The sequence below is a fragment of the Passer montanus genome, unplaced genomic scaffold (genome assembly GCF_014805655.1).
Source record: "Passer montanus isolate IOZ18808 unplaced genomic scaffold, ASM1480565v1 scaffold10, whole genome shotgun sequence".
NCBI classification, from domain to species: domain Eukaryota; kingdom Metazoa; phylum Chordata; class Aves; order Passeriformes; family Passeridae; genus Passer; species Passer montanus.
The window spans coordinates 9,540,597-9,559,434 of NW_024356505.1; the positions used below are offsets into that span (position 1 = coordinate 9,540,597).

General features: G+C 36.3%; 1 protein-coding gene across 1 annotated transcript in view; it reads left to right on the forward strand.

Annotated features, from left to right (window-relative positions):
- HACL1 (2-hydroxyacyl-CoA lyase 1) overlaps nt 1-18,248 on the forward strand; it is a 21,567-nt gene extending 3,319 nt beyond the window's left edge. The window contains exons 3-17 of the mRNA XM_039710259.1: nt 1,518-1,558; nt 2,117-2,197; nt 5,310-5,382; nt 5,866-5,943; nt 6,921-7,015; nt 7,431-7,543; nt 9,151-9,286; nt 10,438-10,543; nt 11,899-11,982; nt 12,276-12,377; nt 13,298-13,452; nt 14,582-14,740; nt 15,031-15,138; nt 15,741-15,927; nt 16,313-18,248. Of these exons, the coding sequence (XP_039566193.1) occupies nt 1,518-1,558; nt 2,117-2,197; nt 5,310-5,382; nt 5,866-5,943; nt 6,921-7,015; nt 7,431-7,543; nt 9,151-9,286; nt 10,438-10,543; nt 11,899-11,982; nt 12,276-12,377; nt 13,298-13,452; nt 14,582-14,740; nt 15,031-15,138; nt 15,741-15,927; nt 16,313-16,345 (1,551 nt within the window). The 3' untranslated portion in view covers nt 16,346-18,248. The remainder of the gene's footprint in view (nt 1-1,517; nt 1,559-2,116; nt 2,198-5,309; nt 5,383-5,865; nt 5,944-6,920; nt 7,016-7,430; nt 7,544-9,150; nt 9,287-10,437; nt 10,544-11,898; nt 11,983-12,275; nt 12,378-13,297; nt 13,453-14,581; nt 14,741-15,030; nt 15,139-15,740; nt 15,928-16,312) is intronic.
- The last annotated feature ends 590 nt before the right edge of the window (nt 18,249-18,838 follow it).

Genomic DNA, 18,838 nt, shown 5'->3' on the forward strand with positions numbered 1-18,838 from the left:
CATGGAGCTAAAAGTAGCACTAAAGCTCGTAAAAGTGCAGAATAGAATCACCTGATGAAAGCATGGAGCTAAAAGTAGCACTACCAATACCCATAAGCTGTTCTCCTGTGGCCTTTAACACGCTGTAAGTTTGCCTGAAGCACCTCACTTGCACCCAAGTGCCCTTTGAACAGTGAAAACTGTGTTGCAACTTCACAGGGCGTGTGGTTTTTGTATCTGTCCTTAGGTAATTAGTAATTGTTGCAGTTGTTTAGAAGACTTATTTCCCAGCTCAGTTCTAAATTTCAAAACCCCCTTTAATATATGTTTACTTGTTAACAAAACACATTGTTTATGTTAGCTCTTAATCTTTAATAATAATTATCACTACATATTCAAAGCAATCTCTTGATATTTGTATCCTAAGGTAGTTGTGAGCATACAATATCCTGGAGTTAGTGCAGCTGTGAAGGGAATTGGGCTCAAAGAACCCTTTAATAATGGCAGCTGGAACCAAAGTGGGCATCTTACCACCAGAGTACTCAATTATAATTAAAATCAAATCCACTCTATTTAAAAATGAAAGAGGCAGGTTCTAAGGCCAGAAGCTTACTTAAAAAAATTATGAAATATTGCAAAATGAGGGGTTATTTTTCCCATTAAGTGTTAGAACTCACTGATTTCAAGACAGGAGTATGAAAATAGGAGAGAATGGGCAACGTCACACATGAATTCTTGAGTTCTGTTGTCACCTGTGAACTTTTCGATCACATACTGTCATTTTACCAGGTCAAATTTATATCCAAATGTTTAATATCACTACAGGAATAGCTTAAAAACACGTTCTGCTGTAACACTGCTGATGAGCTCTGCCAAATGTTGTAGATGTCACTTTTGTCGCTTTTTCTTCAAAACATAATTTTTCTTTAAATGTGTGGTACCAAAGTGGAGTGAGGTGTATTTCAGCAGCTCAGCCTGTAAAAGACAATCCCAAATAATCTAATTATTCTCTCCAATGTGAGATTTCAACCTTTTGCTTGATTTCTGAAATACAGTTCAGAATGGCTGCATTTCTGCTTGTTGACTTTCTCTTGCAAGTCTCTCTTCCATGTTCATCCAGAAGGCAGTGGAAAGCAGATATTTCATGTTTTGTTCTATTTCTTCCCTGGTTCTCGTTGTTTTGTGGGGTTTTTTTGGTTTTTTTTGGTTTGGTTTGTTTGTTGTTTTTTTTGTTGTTGTTGTTGTTGTTGATTGTTTTCTATTTCAAATCCCAAATAATCCTAATGTAATGCCTTGTAACAACAGGAACGTGAATTGTGGAGAGAAGTGGAGAAGAGTCTTAAGATTTTTCACATTACACATCTTATAATGGAAAGAGTGAAATGGAGCTTTTACTTACATTTAAGCTCTTAGAGTCAGGGAAGAATCTGTACCTGCTTATTTTTAGTATTTTTTGTTGAAAGTTATTTACAAAATATCATTAAATGTATGCATAATAATAATAATAATAGTATCATTAACTCCAATATTTTCAACAGGCCTGTTATGCTGCATCTGCTGTTGGATATTTGACTGGCAGGTATGTAAAGAATGTGCAAAGCTGTTAAGAAATGCTCACTAGTTAAGAATTACCATTTTTTATCTCATCACCTGGAATAGCAAGTGTCTCTGCCTGAATTAAATTTCAGTAAAATTTGTGTTGAATCAGATATACAGTTCTTCCAGTGTGAGCTTTCTTCATTGGTAACTGCTGATTAAGTGCAGTTGAGAAAACTGCAAACATGAGTTTCCCAAATTGCATATGAACATTAGATGGCAGAACAAATGTGATAGAGGAAGTCAGGAGCTATGTCAGGATAAGCCTGTGTATATTGCCCACCTCTGTGTGGGTGGCACATAATTGTTCACTTGCTTTTCTAATTGGATTGATACAGCTTCATAGTTTCTGATTTCCATGTGGAACTTTAGTCATTCGTACAAATTCCTAGCCATTCATGAGTTTTGGTGACATGAGTAAAACTTTAATATTCTATATTTCAGCACCTTACTAATTTTTATTGATTATTTATTTGTTGTTCTCTGTAATCACTTTCCTTTTCTCTCATCCTGTTTTTTTCTTTTTGTATTTTCCGTGTAGACCAGGAGTATGTCTTGTAGTGTCCGGTCCAGGTTTCCTACACGCCCTTGGAGGGATGGCAAATGCAACCATTAACTGCTGGTAATTTAACTGCATATTTCCTTTAAAATTCCAGTAATTGCGTGTTGTTACTTATTTCAGATGTTGAGTGTTAGGTTTCTTTTTCTTGGGCCAGGTCTTATAAACCCTCAAAAGGGAACCTAACACACCCAAGGATAGCTTAGCTATTTCCTCTTGGGGGCAAATAATAAGCAGGATGGCTTCTGCTGCAGTGTTAGGAACAAAACAGGTTTAATAAAAGGCAAAATAACAAACAGAAAAACTTGAGCCAGGTACAGAGGTTTGCCCCTGGTATAAACGCCTCACAAAAGCCTCTTAGTTCTTTTGTTCTCTTCTTTTCTACCTGATGGGCCAGGCGGGACTTTTTGGCTTCTATCCAGTTAGATGACCCCGAGTTTTTGGTGAAGTCTCTGAGGTCCTATGAGGTGGCTTTTCACCTAATCGTTGAGAGAAACTTCTGGGCTTCTTTCCTTTTTTGGGGGACAAAGGCTAGCTCTGCCACTCTGTCATTAGGGGGCACACTCCTACAGTTGAGCTCCATGGTATTTAGTATTTTACTTTTTTTCCCCTTTCATGTGGATAATGAGAAAGGAATTCTTCCTTTATCAACTTTAAAATTAATTTAGTTACATTTTTTTGTATTCTCTTGAATAAAATTATTGGTTTTGTCCTGCCCCATTGTGTATATATTAGAACATCTATCCATATAGCTGGTTGTATGGATGTGTTAGAAAATGAAGTCAATATTAGGCTGTAATGCTCTCATGATCATGGAGATCATGTGAAAAGTGTTTCCTAAATTTAAATTCATACTGCCTTTCAATTACTGTATTTCATATGTGAATAAATTCACAACTGCATTGTTAAAATCCCTATTTGCTCCCCACGCAGACATTTAGAGCAGTAATTAAGTATTGAATTAAATGATGTACAGAGGGATAGTATTTATTCCTATAAGCCTTCACTGAGACGTGACAGCTTTGTCTGGTCTGTCACTGAAAGCTGTTCAGAAAGCTGTACTGAGGTATTTTGGGAAGAAGCTGTAGCAATACCAAGCAGATGTGTTCACAGAACAGAATGTGATCCAGAGCAGTGTGAGCACTGGAACACTGAATTAGCAGTGGCTGATGGACGAGGGAAACTTGGTAATGGGAACACTTCAAATCAAGTCTGACATTTTGTAAAAAAGTTCTCTAGTGTTCAAATTCTTTTTTTAAAAAATGGGTTATTGACTAAAGTTTTGCTGTCACTATTTGACCTTAGACTAAAAAAGATTATAGGAAGACCTTGCTGTTGAGTAGCTGGGAGTTTGATTATAAGAAAGAAGTGTACATGTAACTTAATGGATTTGCAGGAGACATTTCTGAGGGTAAACTGCATTTTCAAGGGTAAAACCTCTTGATACTTCATGCTGAAAGTTACCTGCCATTCTGCTGCCTCCTGTCCTGTCTCATTCTGAGCAAGATTTTGTGCCTCATTCTGGCTGTGACAATAAACTCCAAAGTGTGTGATAGTTGGTAAGATTTGGAATAAACACAAGCATGCTGAAATTGCAGTTAATTTTTTTTCAGTTTACTGAAGTTGCTCTCTTGCAAGTCCATAAGACTTACCATTGTTAGTTTCATTATAGTCAAATGTTCCTTCTGCTTCACTGTTGTTTTTGCCTTGGTCTATAAGCACTGCTCTTAAAATGTCTACAATATTGTGAAAGTAGTACAATGATTTCCTTGAGGGAAAAACTTCTTTCTAGTCAGAATTATTTAAATCTTCAAGGGCAAAACTAAACCTTTTCTAGATATAGCTGTTGGAATTTGCTTTCTAAATAGTAGACAAGTTTTGTAATTGTATTTCATTATTGGGAAGTAGTAGTTAATTTGTTCATTAAAATACTTAAATTAATTTGGAAAAGGCAAGTGAGAGGAACACAGGGTTTGTCACTGTCAAATACTCTTGGATAGTAACAATCCTTTTGCTGAGGGGAGAGAATAAGCAGAATGAAATGTGTAGAGCAGTCACCAAGTGAATTTTTCCATTATGATTTTTCACGGAGGTAAGATACAGCCTGAAGTTCTCATTTCACTGCTCAGGGGGATTTAAACTGAGATTTTTGATTCATGGCAGAGAAATGGCCTGGTTATGAAGCTCGGATCTAGATACACATATCCCCAAGTCTTATGGGTGATTAAATTTAGGGTTATGCATGGAACACTCTGCACATGTTTCAGCTTGATACATTGTATAGTTAAATGCAGTCTATAAGGCCATATCTGAAGAGAAATTGTTTAAGAGAAAAAGCCTAAAAAGCTATAGACCTAATACAGTGTGGATGAATAAGGAGATTAAGAAAACAGCTTTCCTCTGTTGACTCATCACTTAGCATTTTAAGAGCTCGACCTACAATTTGAATAAAAGACAGGTTTTCATTCACTGCAGGAAAATTATTTATTATATTTTGTGGAAATTACAGTACAAATGTGCTCCTGTGGAATGTATAACCCTCATTGTAAAGTAATACTGCCTTCTTTGCATAGCTGTGAACTGATTTAAGTTCAGGACTGCTTACAGGCATGTTAATTTTTTGTCTGGTTTTTTTTTTTTTTTGATTTGCAGTTTTTTACTAAAAACAAAATGCAGGGACTTGTGCTCTCAGTCAGCTAACTTAACTGTGTTCCGAATTGTGTATGATAAAAGCATAATCTTTTTGAAAAAATTGTATCCTAGCTTCTTTCTTAGTTCTAGTGCTTGTGCATGTTACAATATCCTTTATAAATACACATCTTAATACTTTTTGGACCAATAAATACTTTTTAACTTCTTATTAGGGGTTGTCATTCCCTCAAACCACTGTGTCACCCATATTTTCAAATTTGAATTAAAATTGCCTGCAATAGGATCAACTTCTATGATCCAAGACACTTAATATGGCCAAATTGTCCCAAAACTGGTGACCCAAAAGCTGCTGGGAAGGGCACTGGCTGGCACTCTGATATTTAGAATCCGTTTCTGTATTCTGTGTTTATTCTTGTACAGATCTGTGAGTGCTATATATATAAATACATGTGTGTGTATATGTATATATATATATATATATACTTACAGCATTTTTTGTTTGTTTTTTAATATACTTTTCTAGGCCTTTGATTGTTATTGGCGGTTCTTCTGACAGAAATCAGGAAACCATGGGAGCCTTCCAAGAATTCCCACAGGTACACAGAAATAAAAATTTCTGCAGGAAGGTTTCAGTTAAATAATTCTTGTGTCTTCATTATTGTAGGTAAAACAATCCTGAACACTAACATTTCCTAGCAGATGTTATAATGCTGTTGATTTGCTCCATCTACTGGTTTAAAATTGACATTGTGTAAATACAGCAGACTGCCTTCCTGTTGGAATTCATACTGTTTTAGGCTTTCAGCTAGTATAAATTACCTTTGTTTGTTATGAGATGGACAAAAGCAAAATGCCCAAGAAAATAAACCAGTTAATGGGAGAAGGAAAAAAAGCCAAAAAAATTAAGCACTTGGAGGAACGAGTGTGGTTTTGACAGTTTTCACTAGCTGCTACTGCATTTTTCTGTGGGGAAGTTTCCACCTTGTTGGTTTTCTTCTGGCATTTCTTTCATTTTATTCATGTGGAAATTAGAAAATTACTTTGATAAATCAGTACAATGGTGATTTGCCTTTATTCAGGTTGAAGCTGGCAGGCTGTACAACAAGCTGTCTGTCCGCCCAAGCAGCCTGGAAGTTATTCCTGCTGTTATTGAAAAGGTATGAAAAAATACAAAATGATCAACAGAACACCGGGTAACTGTCTCCTGTTTAAATTTTGAGGGTTTCATTTGATATAGTTGTTATTCTGAGTAATTTGCTCTGGCAGATAGGAGGTGACAATTGATTGAGTAAATTAACAACTGGGGAGGTTCTGCCATATGAACAATGCTGTAGAGTAGGCTAGAAATAGATCCTAGTGCAGTCAGATGCTTACTGCTTCCTGCAGTGATTTTTGTTAGCTTCAGTTAGAGTTGGAAAATTTGTATTAAATAAATGCTTTTAGGGAGAGATGCAATAACAAGAAATGCAATGCTTCAGCTGTTTTACCACTGTCATGTGAAGGAGATTTGGAGGGGGCAGTGGAGATGGTTGTGTTTGAGTTTGGCTGTTGCTCTGTTGGTTTTTTTTGAGAGTGAGAAAAAACACATCCTTATCTCCGTGCTTCAGAGAGGATTAGAGAAGCCTCTTGATACTGCTGTAGCAGTCCTTCAGCTATGTCAGCCTAAATTCTGCATACAGTCATACAGTTTCCAGAAGTGCAGATTCAGCACAGCATCTACCTGCAATAGAAGAACTGAGATCAAAAGTAATAGAAAATGGAGGCATTGGTTATCTTGGTTTTACTCTCTTTGCGCTACTTTAAGTAGAATTCAGCATGAATGTTTGATTTTGTATCTCCATTCATAACAGCTGATAATGCAGTTGTCTCATTGCAAATTAAACAAAAAGATTAAAGTCTAATACTGTACATCTCCTGAAAGGCCCCAGCTGGTATATAAGATAAAGTATAAATAGCTGTCAAAACTTTATTTTGTTGGTATAAATCAATCCATAAAAGATTCCACTGTGATGAATCAGCAAAATGAAACTATACACCTTGTCTGCCTACAGCAGATTTGCTTGCTTTTTTTGAATATAAATATTTTTTAAATCCTGTCATACAGTGATTAAAACTGTGATTGTATGTTTTCTAGGCTGTAAGGACCAGTATGTATGGTCGTCCAGGTTCCTGCTATATTGACATTCCTGGGGATTTTGTGAATCTTCAGGTGAACAAGAGCTCTGTCAAGTGCGTAAAGATTACATTCATTATTTTTAAAGTCACTGAACAAAAGAAAATTCATTTATAGGTGAATTTCCTATTTTATTTTCCTAAAACAAGAAAATCCAGCCTCTAAATGTGACATTCCATCATAAAATGATACAGATGACAGTTTGTAATGAAATGTGCAAAAAAGAATGAGTTAATATGGTAATATATTGATGTCACTCTGTAAATCTCTGAAACAACACTACCTACAAGATTAAAGAAACAAGGAAGAAAACTTCAAAGCCTGTTTTGAAAGAAAAAATTTCCTGTTCTAATAAATGCTGCAGCATGGTGTGTAGCAACTGCAGTTTTATGTTAAACAGTAGGTTTTGTCTTTCAGCATTTCTTGTTTTGAACTTTTTAAAGAGCCTCTTTTTGTTTTGCTTGGCTGCAGGTACACGGAGTGCTGCCTGCCACCTCCCATCAGCATGGCTGAACCCTCTGCTGTATCCAGAGCAGCCTCTGTCATTGCTCTTTCCAAGCAGCCTCTGCTCATCATTGGCAAAGGTAAAATGGTTTGTTGTAGCTTTGAACTGTGCATGATCAGGACAAGAACAGTGATTGCTTTTCCCCAGAAGTGTTATCCATCTTCTTTTTAGTCTAACAAACCAACCAACCAGTATTAAAACCACAAAAGTTTTTGGAATTTAATGTTAAAATCTGTTCTGGTTTTAGATTTTTTTTCTGGTCTGTAATAGTTTATCTTTAATCTAGAGAAAAATCATTTGATAAAATACAAGTTTATGTAGAAAAAAATCAGATAACTGTTGTCTTTAATCTTAGAGCCAGTACCAAGGGTTCACTTCCAAAACTCTGAACAATTTAAATTCTATTAAAGAAATTATATTCTCTCTCTGATGCTCTGGCATATATAGCAACAATCAGAGAAACCAAGGGTCATTTTTCTCTTGGTTCTTGCTGAAAGTACCAGCCTACCTGTGTGGGGATGTACAGCAGCACAGCAGGTGCTGCTGCTGTTGCTGTTTTACAGACTTTTCTTTGTACTCTGCCAGTCTAATCAATTCCTGCAGATGGGGGTAATTATTTTCTGTGCTGGTTCACTTCTTTTGTGCTTCCTTGTGGAGTGTTGGCCAGGGCAGTGGTGTTTCTGTTGAAGATACAGGTCAGCTAGGTGGAGAATTAAAATAACCAGCTCATTTAACCCAGGCTATTTTCCTGCAGATGTGGGAATGATCTCTTTGTTTAATTGGGGAGTGCAGTGATTGAAATGAGATGGTTCTTACGATTGATTAGGTAATGAAATTGAAAACAGAAGGTAGATCAGAAGAGATTATGGGTTGGTTTTTTTCTTCTCTGGCTGTATACACAGGAAGAAAAGGGCATTCTTTGAAAGTGAAATGTGGAAAACTCAATAAAAAAGATGTGTTTTGTCAATGTCAGCAATTGAGAATCTACTCAAGAAATGCACCTGGACGTTGTGCTATATATTGTTGTTAGCAGAATTTTTGAAATATTTGCAAAAGTATATTTTTCAGGACTTAAGACTCACATATTCAAGCCGTTGCACAAGGACCAGTCAGTTACTCCAGACTGGCTGGGCAAGCTTAATTCAGCAGCCATGTACTGCTGCAGCATCACAGGAAACGTGTGCACAAACACATACCTTTGCAAGGACTTGTTTGTGTTTCTCTCTTTTCTCTAAAGGCTTATAGTAGAGTCCTTGGGCAGGTTGTTATAGAGCAGGGGGTAAGCAAAAAATGACATGATAGAGCATAAAGGTCATCTTGTGTTGCTGCTGCAGAAGTCTCTGTCCCATAATACCAAATTTTACTCACTAAAAAATTGTCATTTTAAATGAACAAGATCTCCTATTTTTCCCTGCCCTGCTTCACAAAATTTGATAAAAGAGTTCAGCTGAAATCTTACAAAAAAACCAAGCAAACAAAACTTTTTGTCGAAAATATATGAAATTTCAACCGCAGATATCTGTGGTTTGGCTTGTTTAGTTTTCAGTTCTTCGGAATGAAAAGTAACAGGCAGCTTTCATAATGGGAAGCAGTATTCTTTCTGCAATAATGTAATCAGCTTAATTGAAGTGCAAGCAAATACAGTTGGTTTCTGTAGTATTAAGCAGTCTCTTTCATTTCATTCAGGTGCTGCTTATTCACATGCTGAAAACAACATCAGAAAGTTGGTGGACCTTTGTGGACTGCCTTTTTTGCCTACACCAATGGCAAAAGGAGTAGTTCCTGATAACCATCCAAATTGTGTAGCTGCAGCAAGATCAACGTAAATATAAAACCAGGCTTCTAATCCTAACAGCTGAGAAACAGCTAGGAATTTTGATGGGCTACAGATGCCAGGGAAGAGAAAATTCATACCACAAAAATGTTTTCAACGATGTTTTGCACCTCACTGTAGAGCACTGGAGATCCTGCTGGAAAAGGGACAACAGATTTAAGTGGATCACTTTAGAATGCTGACCAGGAAGATACTTTGAGATATATTATATTCTGTAGCTATGAAACCTATGGCAAGTAGATATATTAATGTTGCTAGTGTGTATTTTGTAACATAAAACAGAGCTGGCAAACAGTTTGTTAAATATTTAACTTTGTGCATTAAACAAACTCCTTTTTACTTTACCACCGTAAACAGAAGCTTGAACTGCCCGTATTGCAGTTGACGTTTTGCCAGCTGTTGTCTCTGTGTGGTGTTTGCAATACCCTATCACTAAATTGCACTTAATTTATAAAGAAAAGTAAGATATTTCAAACTACCCTGAATGGCTATGTTTGAAGTTATTTTTTAACACGGGTTTTTTTGGGGTTTTTTGGCTTTTGGCAAAATTAATGTGAATGGACTCTTAAGAACCCTACTATGTATGAATATGCACAAAGTCAGTTTGCAGATGGAGCATTTATATACCCTGAAAGTAAAATGGTGTCCATTGCTGAGCATATTAGCCTTAGCACTGTTAAGCACGCTGCTAGAAAGAATGGAGAATAAAAGAATATACCAAATATTGTCTCCTATCTGAAAGGCAGATTAATGGGAGACTAAACTGAGAGGCCCATCCCAATCTTAATTTTGGCACCCAGTGTTGCCAGTGTCACAATAGTGAGTCTTTTGCTTTAACCTCTGCATCATTTTAGCATCTTGTTGGTCTCCCAATGTAATGACTCCTCTCTATAAATGGTGTAATAGGAAAATAGTAATTAATTTTCTTCTGATTTTCCTTAACTCTAGAATGGCTTGGTGATAGGTTGTATAAAAGGATACAGGGTTTTGGGCCTAAGCAAGCAGCTTAGAGGAATTAGAAGAATTCTATGTGTATTCTGGGGTTTGCTGTGGTGGTTAGGTTTGCTTCTAGTTTTGCAAAGACTGTGAAATGTAATAGTGATTCCTTCTTATCTGCTTCTGTCATTTCCCTTTATTAGGGCATTACAGCATGCTGATGTAATCATCTTGCTTGGTGCAAGGTTGAATTGGATTTTGCATTTTGGTCTTCCACCAAGGTATCGACAGGATGTAAAAGTTATTCAGGTAAGCAGGAAAATTATTATCACTTAATGGAAGTCTTCTGTGTTCTAGCATTGACCAGAGGAATTATTGTAAAATATTTTGGTAATGTATTTCATGTGGCAAATACTGCCACATGGACAGTGCAGTATGGTGCATATAGTGATTGTAATCTCCAGAAATCCTTGTGCTATTTTAATTATTGTTTTTATTTCCTAACTTTTTTCAAGAATGCTTACAATATCGTTCCTAGTATCAAGAGCTTGGTGCTGCTGTAATGAGGAGGGTGGACATATCTATGCAGTTGACCAATACAGGGTTAGACTCACAATACTGTTTTGATCTTTGGAGCATTGGAATTTCTGTGTTTGAAAGAAAATTATAATTAAAATTGTGGAATCTTTCATACTGCTCTCTTGGCTGATTTTTTTTTCTGAAAAAGAACTGCTTTCAGATCCTGTCATAATGTAAGAGCTCAGTCACTCAGAAATGAAATGAGGAAGAAAGGCTGTTTAACTAATTAATGCATTGACAATCTGCCACCTCTTAGAAAGAGAAGTCTTTAAATTGTGTCCTTAAAATCTCCTCTCCAAGACTTTGTGATCAAATAGTAGTAGTTGATCCAACATATTTGCTGTCCTTCTTACACTGACCTGGAACTTAGTCTAAAGTGCCAAACTTCACAATAGCATTAATTTTTAAACTAAATTTTTAAAAATGCACATTATTTTTGCAAATATTATTTTTACAAATAACACATATTTTATGATTCCTCTTCCTGAAAAATATAAAGAATTTTTTTTTCATGTCACTTAATTTTTTTCACAGAGATTAGTCAGAGATTAGTATTAAAACACTAAGTCAGTTCATAGTCTGTGTGACCTGGTCAAAAATAACAGTTTATTTAACCTTAGAGGGCTCATGCATCACTGATAGATTTACTTCAGTAGTTGCAACTTACTTTTCAGTTTCTTCATGCTAACTAAGTTCTTATTGTCAAGTAGCATACACACAATTTTCTCAGTGAGAAAATTGCTGCTTTGTGTAGACTTTAAAGGTATACCTGAACCTAGATTTTTAATTCACATACAATGCTGTAATAAAGTTCTACAGTGTCTGCAGGAGCTTGAAAGAAGCAAGCAGTAAACTTTAAGGATATATATATCTTTACATTAAAATAGGCATGTACCATAGGGTTTTTCTTTGTATAAAGGGCTTCCTGATGTCATGTCAAGGAAAGACAAAGGAAGTTACCTGTACAGCCAAAACAGGGTATGAAGACAATGTTAGACATCTATGTATGTTCCTGACTTGAACTGAAAAAAATAATTCTGGTTAATATCCTTGAGTTTATGGTTGTTTTTCTTTTTGAAATACAGATTGATATTTGTGCAGAAGAGCTGGGGAATAATGTAATGCCAGCTGCAACTTTATTAGGTGACATAAACGCTGTGACTGAGCAGGTAATGTAATGTCCTGTGTCCTCTGGTTTTGACCTCAATTTCCTCTGATTCATGTGATGTAATTTACCAGTTAAAAAGAAAAGAAAAAAAACCCCAGCTGTTCAAGGAAAACCATTTTTCAGGCAGTAAATTCGTGTTGTATATCCAGTCTATTCTCAAATTTTATGTTAAAGATTCTGATTAGTGTTACTGTGATTGTGCTGGGATGGTTCTTGATAATGTTATTATTGATGCTTTTGTTTTCTTTTAAACATGTTAAAAGACCCCTTTACAACATTTCAATATTGTTCCAGCTCTTAGCAGAATTCAACAAAAGATCATGGAAATACCCTTCTAATTCAGAGTGGTGGCAGAAGCTAAGAGGGAAAATAAAGAACAACGAGGAAAGATCGAAGGTAGTGTGACATTAAAGAAATTAAAAGGTTTCTTGCTGTAACAGGGACTGGTAAATTGTCAGTTTTGTAACTGGTCTATATCCAGCTTCCTCATTTTTTTCTCAGTTAAGTCACCCAGACTTTGAAAATTTGTACCATTCTGGTACAGGCTTACTCTTCTTGTGCTTAGGAACTGTAAGCATTATAGGTTAAGTTTTCTATGATTTTGTATAAATTCAAACTGTGTAGAAATCATTACACTTTGGGATTGGGTTCTTGAAGCCATTAGTAGGAGACCACAGCCAGAGCTGCTGTATTATGGAGGGTAGCTTTTAAGCAATGGACAGATACTCCAAGTGGAAACAGGCTTAGGTGAAGACACATTCTTAGTTTTCTTCTAATTGTAATCATTCTTTGTAATTGTGCAGTTTAGCAATGCTGGTCTAGGTTTAATCTGTGTTAAAAGCAAGTAGTTGTTAAGGCCAAGAGACCACAGATGTTTGGTATATACCTAACTTTGTGTAACTCATATTCTGCAACTTCAGGTGCATGTTCCCAAGACTGGGATCTAAAATAAAGTCATTTTAGCAGATTGCTCTTTTAAATTATCTCCCAGCACACAGATGACAGCTCACTTAGGGTTGTCAATAGTCACACCTGGTGTAGAAAAATTTCATGTGTCCCTTGGGTTAAACTGAGTTTTAATAGCTTCTGCTAATTATAGGCCATTGAATGGCTGCTGAGCTTGTTGAGCCTCTGATAAATATGTTGTGTCACCAGGATAGATACAGGAAGAGTGACCTTGATGCAGTGCCTGAAAAACCAAATACTCCAGCCTTACATAGCAGAGTGTATTTTATTTCCATGGTTATTATTTATGTGTCTCTGTTTTGCACCCTAAATTCTATTCATGGGAGTTACTAATATCTTTTATTTTTAAGGGATTAGCATTACAGAAGTCTCTGCCTATGAATTATTATACAGTCTTTCATCACATCAGAGAACTGATACCCAAGGACTGCATTTTAGTAAGTGAGGGAGCAAACACCATGGACATTGGACGAACTATGCTTCCAAATCTCTATCCCCGTCAAAGGTGTGATATCTTTTGTTCTGACTCAACATGCTACATTTCTGCATAAATGTTCCTAAGAGGAATAATGGCCTGGAAAACAGAAGTATAATATGTTGGGAGGGGGATTAAGGAAAGTTTTCCACTCACATACTGATGTCCTGTCATTGATTTTAGCAATTCTCTGCATGCTCTTCAGCAAAATGGTGATAGTTGCTCTCTTCTTATGGAAAGGGAGTGATGAAGATTGTGTTCAATTCCCTGACCTTGATGTTTGTTTCTGTGTTCAGAAACTGTGGTAAATATTGATGAAAAATAAAAACAATTGTTGGGATTCTTATGTTGAAAAGAATTCATGTGAAGTTTTTCTTTGGAACACTTCAGAACAGGGAAAACTTGAAAATTGGATTATCTATTTGGTATGCTTTCATGTATACCTAAGGTGTGGGTACTCAAAATACTGCTTTGTGAGCAAAACAACCAACAATACCCATGTACTTCCAGTAGAGCTGGAGAAAGTGTGTATTCTTCCCCCTTATTTAAAATAAGCACACAGTAATGTTACTGGTTGTCTCTTCAGACTGCACTGCACATATCTGAAAGGAAATTCAAGCAGTTAACCCTAGAATAATCTAGTGCTTTATGTACTTTTGTATCCATTATGTGCTTCTGATGGAAATGATCTAACTAAATTATAGCTTTCAATTTGATTTCAAATGGTTGAACAGAAGACTAGAATTTGAACAGCAGTATTTAATCAATGGCTTTCAGACTAATAGTTATATTTTCAAGGAATCAAATATAGAAATATTTCATGTTGTCTGTCTCTACAGTAATTGAATGTTTTTGAAATACTGGAACTATGCAAGCTAAAAGCATATGAGAATAGTTCTTTATTGTAGCACTAGTGTACAAGAGTTCTTCATTTTAATTTGAGTTCCAGTATGTTTGTATCACTTAAAACATTTGCAGTTTTATCAAATGTTTGGCTGACTATAATAATCTCTACACGTGCTATCTCTACACTAATTATTTATAAAACAATATTTGCATACTATATGGCAAAGTATTAAAAGTAAAAATAAGGCACCATGAATTAATTGAAGAGATTGAATAGAAATAAAGGGATAGTAATTCTGTATTCTCCCTTTAGGCTTGATGCAGGTACCTTTGGAACCATGGGAGTGGGGCTGGGTTTTGCCATAGCAGCTGCCATGGTAGCCAGGGACCGCACACCTGGAAGGCGAGTTGTCTGCATAGAAGGGGATAGTGCCTTTGGATTTTCTGGAATGGAGCTGGAGACTATCTGCAGGTAACTGTTTTTTTGCCTCAAGAAGATGCTCTTCAGGGTCACTTTAACTAAAAGAATTTAACTGCTGGTAGGTGGGGCATCCTTGAAACACATGAAAACAAGCCAGAAAACATACAAGCTCATTTTTTTATGTTGTTGTGGTGTAGTGCTTTTCTAGTGATGGTTGAATAATATTTCATGTGGAAGTGGTTTTGATTTTTTTCGTTTTATTTGTAAGGAAAATTACACTCTTAGCATCCTAGAGAAGTGGACAAGTATTTCAGAATTCTTCCAAATGTGTCTTTATATAGATACAACTTGCCAATCCTGATAATCGTGGTAAACAACAATGGGATTTACACTGGTTTTGATGCAAATTCCTGGGAGGAAATGTTAAAGTTTGGTGACCTTGCTACATGGTAAGCATCTTCAAAGTATGTCCTTTGTAACTATGGAAGAAGTGACCAAAGTGGTCATTCTCTTAATTTTTATTGCTTTATGATCAAGATTAAAATTACATTTATAAAATCAATCTAGTCCTGGGCTAAGTTCATATAAGTAAGAACCAATTACCAAAAGCAAACAGCCAACCTAATTCCAGCCTACTGTTTGCACAGCAGTGCAGCAGAGAGATGATTCTCTATTAGTTTTCTCAGGTTCCTGTAGCAGTTCAGCCCATACAGCACAGAGTTCATCATAGCCTAACTTTTAAAATCCTGATACTCTCCAAAATTACCTGAGTTCTGAGTTTACACAGGACTTCTGCTTCTGAGCTGAGATCTCTGTACAAAGAGAACGAGACTAAAGCTTAGCTGAGGAATGACTGCACAAGATAAAACTGAGTACAGGACCCTATGAACACATCTTAGGTGATACAGGAACCATAGTTCTTTCAGCCCAGAAGAATTCATCAGGCCAGCACAATAATCATCTTGCACTTTAAAATTGGTGCTAAAGTAATTAAATTAGTCAGCCTGGCAATTTTCCCATGCCATTAGTCATGTTTTCCATTCTGTTACAGTGTACCTCCTGTTTCTCTCCTGCCAAATGCACACTATGAGAAAATTATGTCTGCCTTTGGAGGTAAAGGATACTTTGTTAAAACACCAGAAGAGTTGCAGAATGCTCTGAAAGCAAGTGTGACTGACAAGCAAACACCTTCTCTTATAAATGTAATGATTGACCCACAATCTGAGAGAAAGAAACAGGTATGTATGTGTTTTCCTTTCTTTTTCTGCAAGCTTCATGGTGGTGAGCTTCTGAAAACCTTAGGGACTGTCACTTAAACCACAGAGGAGGCAGAGATGGTTGAAAGGCAGAAAGATTGTTCTTAGATTTGGGAGATGGAAAAAATAGGTCCTTTTACACTATGCCATCTGCTTTCCTTGCAATCTGCTTGTTTGGGTTTTTCCCCCACTGGCTGTATAGTGCCCTTAATGACTGTTTCCAGTATTTAAGGTTATTCCTTGTCATTCTAGACCAAAGGAGATGAAACATTTTTGAGCAGTCTTTATACCCTGTGGATTCCCTCTTACTGTTTGCCAGTTCTGATGTAGTTTTTATTCTGTGTTGATTTGTTTTTTTTGCTTCCAGGAGTTTCCCTGGCTGACTCGTTCTAACCTGTAATAGAAGAGGAAGATGATGGTGGTGCAAGGCAGCACCTTAAACAAAACTGAGTTGTTTTCTGGAAGTGGAACTGAAACAACTGTATTTTGCATAAGCATTGGAACAAAGTGGATTTTAGAACTGCTGTTAGAGGAATCTTTAAATGCTGAAATTAGATAATTGTAAAATGAGAAAGACACATATGAATGTATATCAGGCCTTCTAACAGATTGTACACAAACACTGATCATAAAATGATATACTTTTTCTTTTACTCAGAGTAATACCCGTTATCTGTGAATTAAAATCTTGAATGTTCTGGATGAGCAGAATAAGGTGAGGGTTTTATGCTGTCTGAAACAGAAGTGTTTGCCAGTCTGCAGTTATAGTAGCTTGATTTTTATCCCACCACCATTCTGCTTGTTAAAACATGTGTCCTCTAAGGACCAAAGCAAAGCATCTTTTTGTGAATAATTCCTGATTGGCCTCATTATGCATCGAAACCTGTTGCACTGGTAGTAACTTCCTAATTTACAGATTGATTTTTCACCTTCTTCTGTATGTAGAAGTAGTGTATTAAAATGCAGACTTACTCAAGGGCTAAGCTTCTGTCTACTGAGGTTTTTTTTACTTACTGGAACTTATGGTGTTTGTAGGAAAAGCAAACCCTGGATTTTTGTTTGAAGCTTAGTGCTTCACAAACACCACCATGTCTGTAGGCTGAAAATGTGGCCATATTTATTAGTGAGATTTCCAGTATTAATAAATTGTAAATCTTTATAATCAGAAGCATTTTAAATAAAACATTACCACCACCATCACCAAAATATCAACAGTGATACCAACAAAAAGACCACAAAAAAACCCCAAATGAAAACAGAATTTTAAAAAATCCCTCACCAGAGCAACAAAAACAAAAAGTAATAATCTTTAGCATAATGTTCATTTTGGCTGGCATCACAAAGCAACCACCAGTGTTTGTGCTGTGGCTGGCTAATTGTACAACAAAGGTTCTTTGTGTAACTGTATAGAAACCTAGAGTCCCACCTGCATGTGATGCAGAGGTGACATTTAAAGCAGATATTTGGCCTGCCTGGTGTTTTTTCTACTGTGTTTTCATTTGTTGCTGCATCTGGCAATCTGACTTAGAGCTCAAACTTTAAAAATGAAATAGCTCTTTGTCTATGCTTCTGTCAGGGCCTACAACAAGGTACTATGCAGGATACTCTTAAACAGATTACTTTATATTTACATCTGTTCTTAAATGCACAGGTTCGTTGTTGTTACATGCACAAAAGGGAGTCTTCTGTCTCTGATTTGGGTTTTGCTTGCTTTGTTTTCTATTATTCCATTGTCAGTAAATGTGAGTTATCTAGTGAAAGGCACTTGATGACCTGAGGAGAGAAAGGACTGGGCTGGCAGGGGATTGTGGCCTGCAGTCAGGTTTGTTGCAAAAGCCTTGGCTTATTGGGTCTGGCACTTTAGTTTGGGTCTGGCCCAAGGCCATGGGTTACTGATAGGCAGAGGAATGTAGGAATGTCTCTGCAGACTAGTACAGGGAGAAAATATTTGAAAGAAATAATATCTGAAATAATCTGAAGTGCCAAAGGATAAAAATCCTAGCATGGATACAGCTCACAAAAAAATGTATGGCTGCTGAGTTGCTGTGTTCTCTGAGGTACTCTTCAAGGAAGGTGGAGCAATGTTGACATTAATTTTGTTTCATTCTTCTTGTCTCACAAATTAATTTTGATATGTTTCTGTGATTAAACACAATCCATTATCATGGTGTAAAATACCTCTAAGAGTTAATGCTGGAACTGACCACAGGGGAGATAATTTGTGTTGGATAAGCAAATGTAGAAAATACTGGTTTATACTTGAAAATTAATAAAAAGTGATTTTCATGCTGTTTCTTCTTTAATGAGAGTGTTTGAATTATGTCAGCATTTTTGTCAGCTGTTGGAAATCGGCTTGCATTTAATTTCCTAAAATGTTGTTGAATAACTACAATAATATGCACAATTTATTTCAGTAAGTCGAGATGTGGAAAATGGAAAGCAAAGAATTTGAAACTCTTGGAGGGGTGATAACATAATTAGTAACATCAGTTTGGATTTAATTAAGCTTTTAAAAAGCTTAAGGAAGAACTAAGACTGCATTCCTTACCGCTTTAAAATAGACATAATACCATGATACAGTAGAATTTCTTAGGTTGTAATGATTAGGGGGTTTGAGATGAGAGAGGGCACGATTTCCATGCAAAACCAAGGAGAGAGAAATCTCTGCTGCTTTGTTTACAGAGCTTGCCTGCTGGGTATTGTTTTACACCATAGGGTTAATGTAAGAGGAGTGTTAGGCAGATGACATTACATGAAAGAGAACAGTTTCAAAGATGAGACAGAAATGTCTCTGAAATGTCCTAATTTTATTAAAAGGAGCAAAAAAATACAGATGTTCTAAGCTTGGAGAATGCTGTTACTCATGTGGCTTTACCCAACTGGAAGTTTTTCT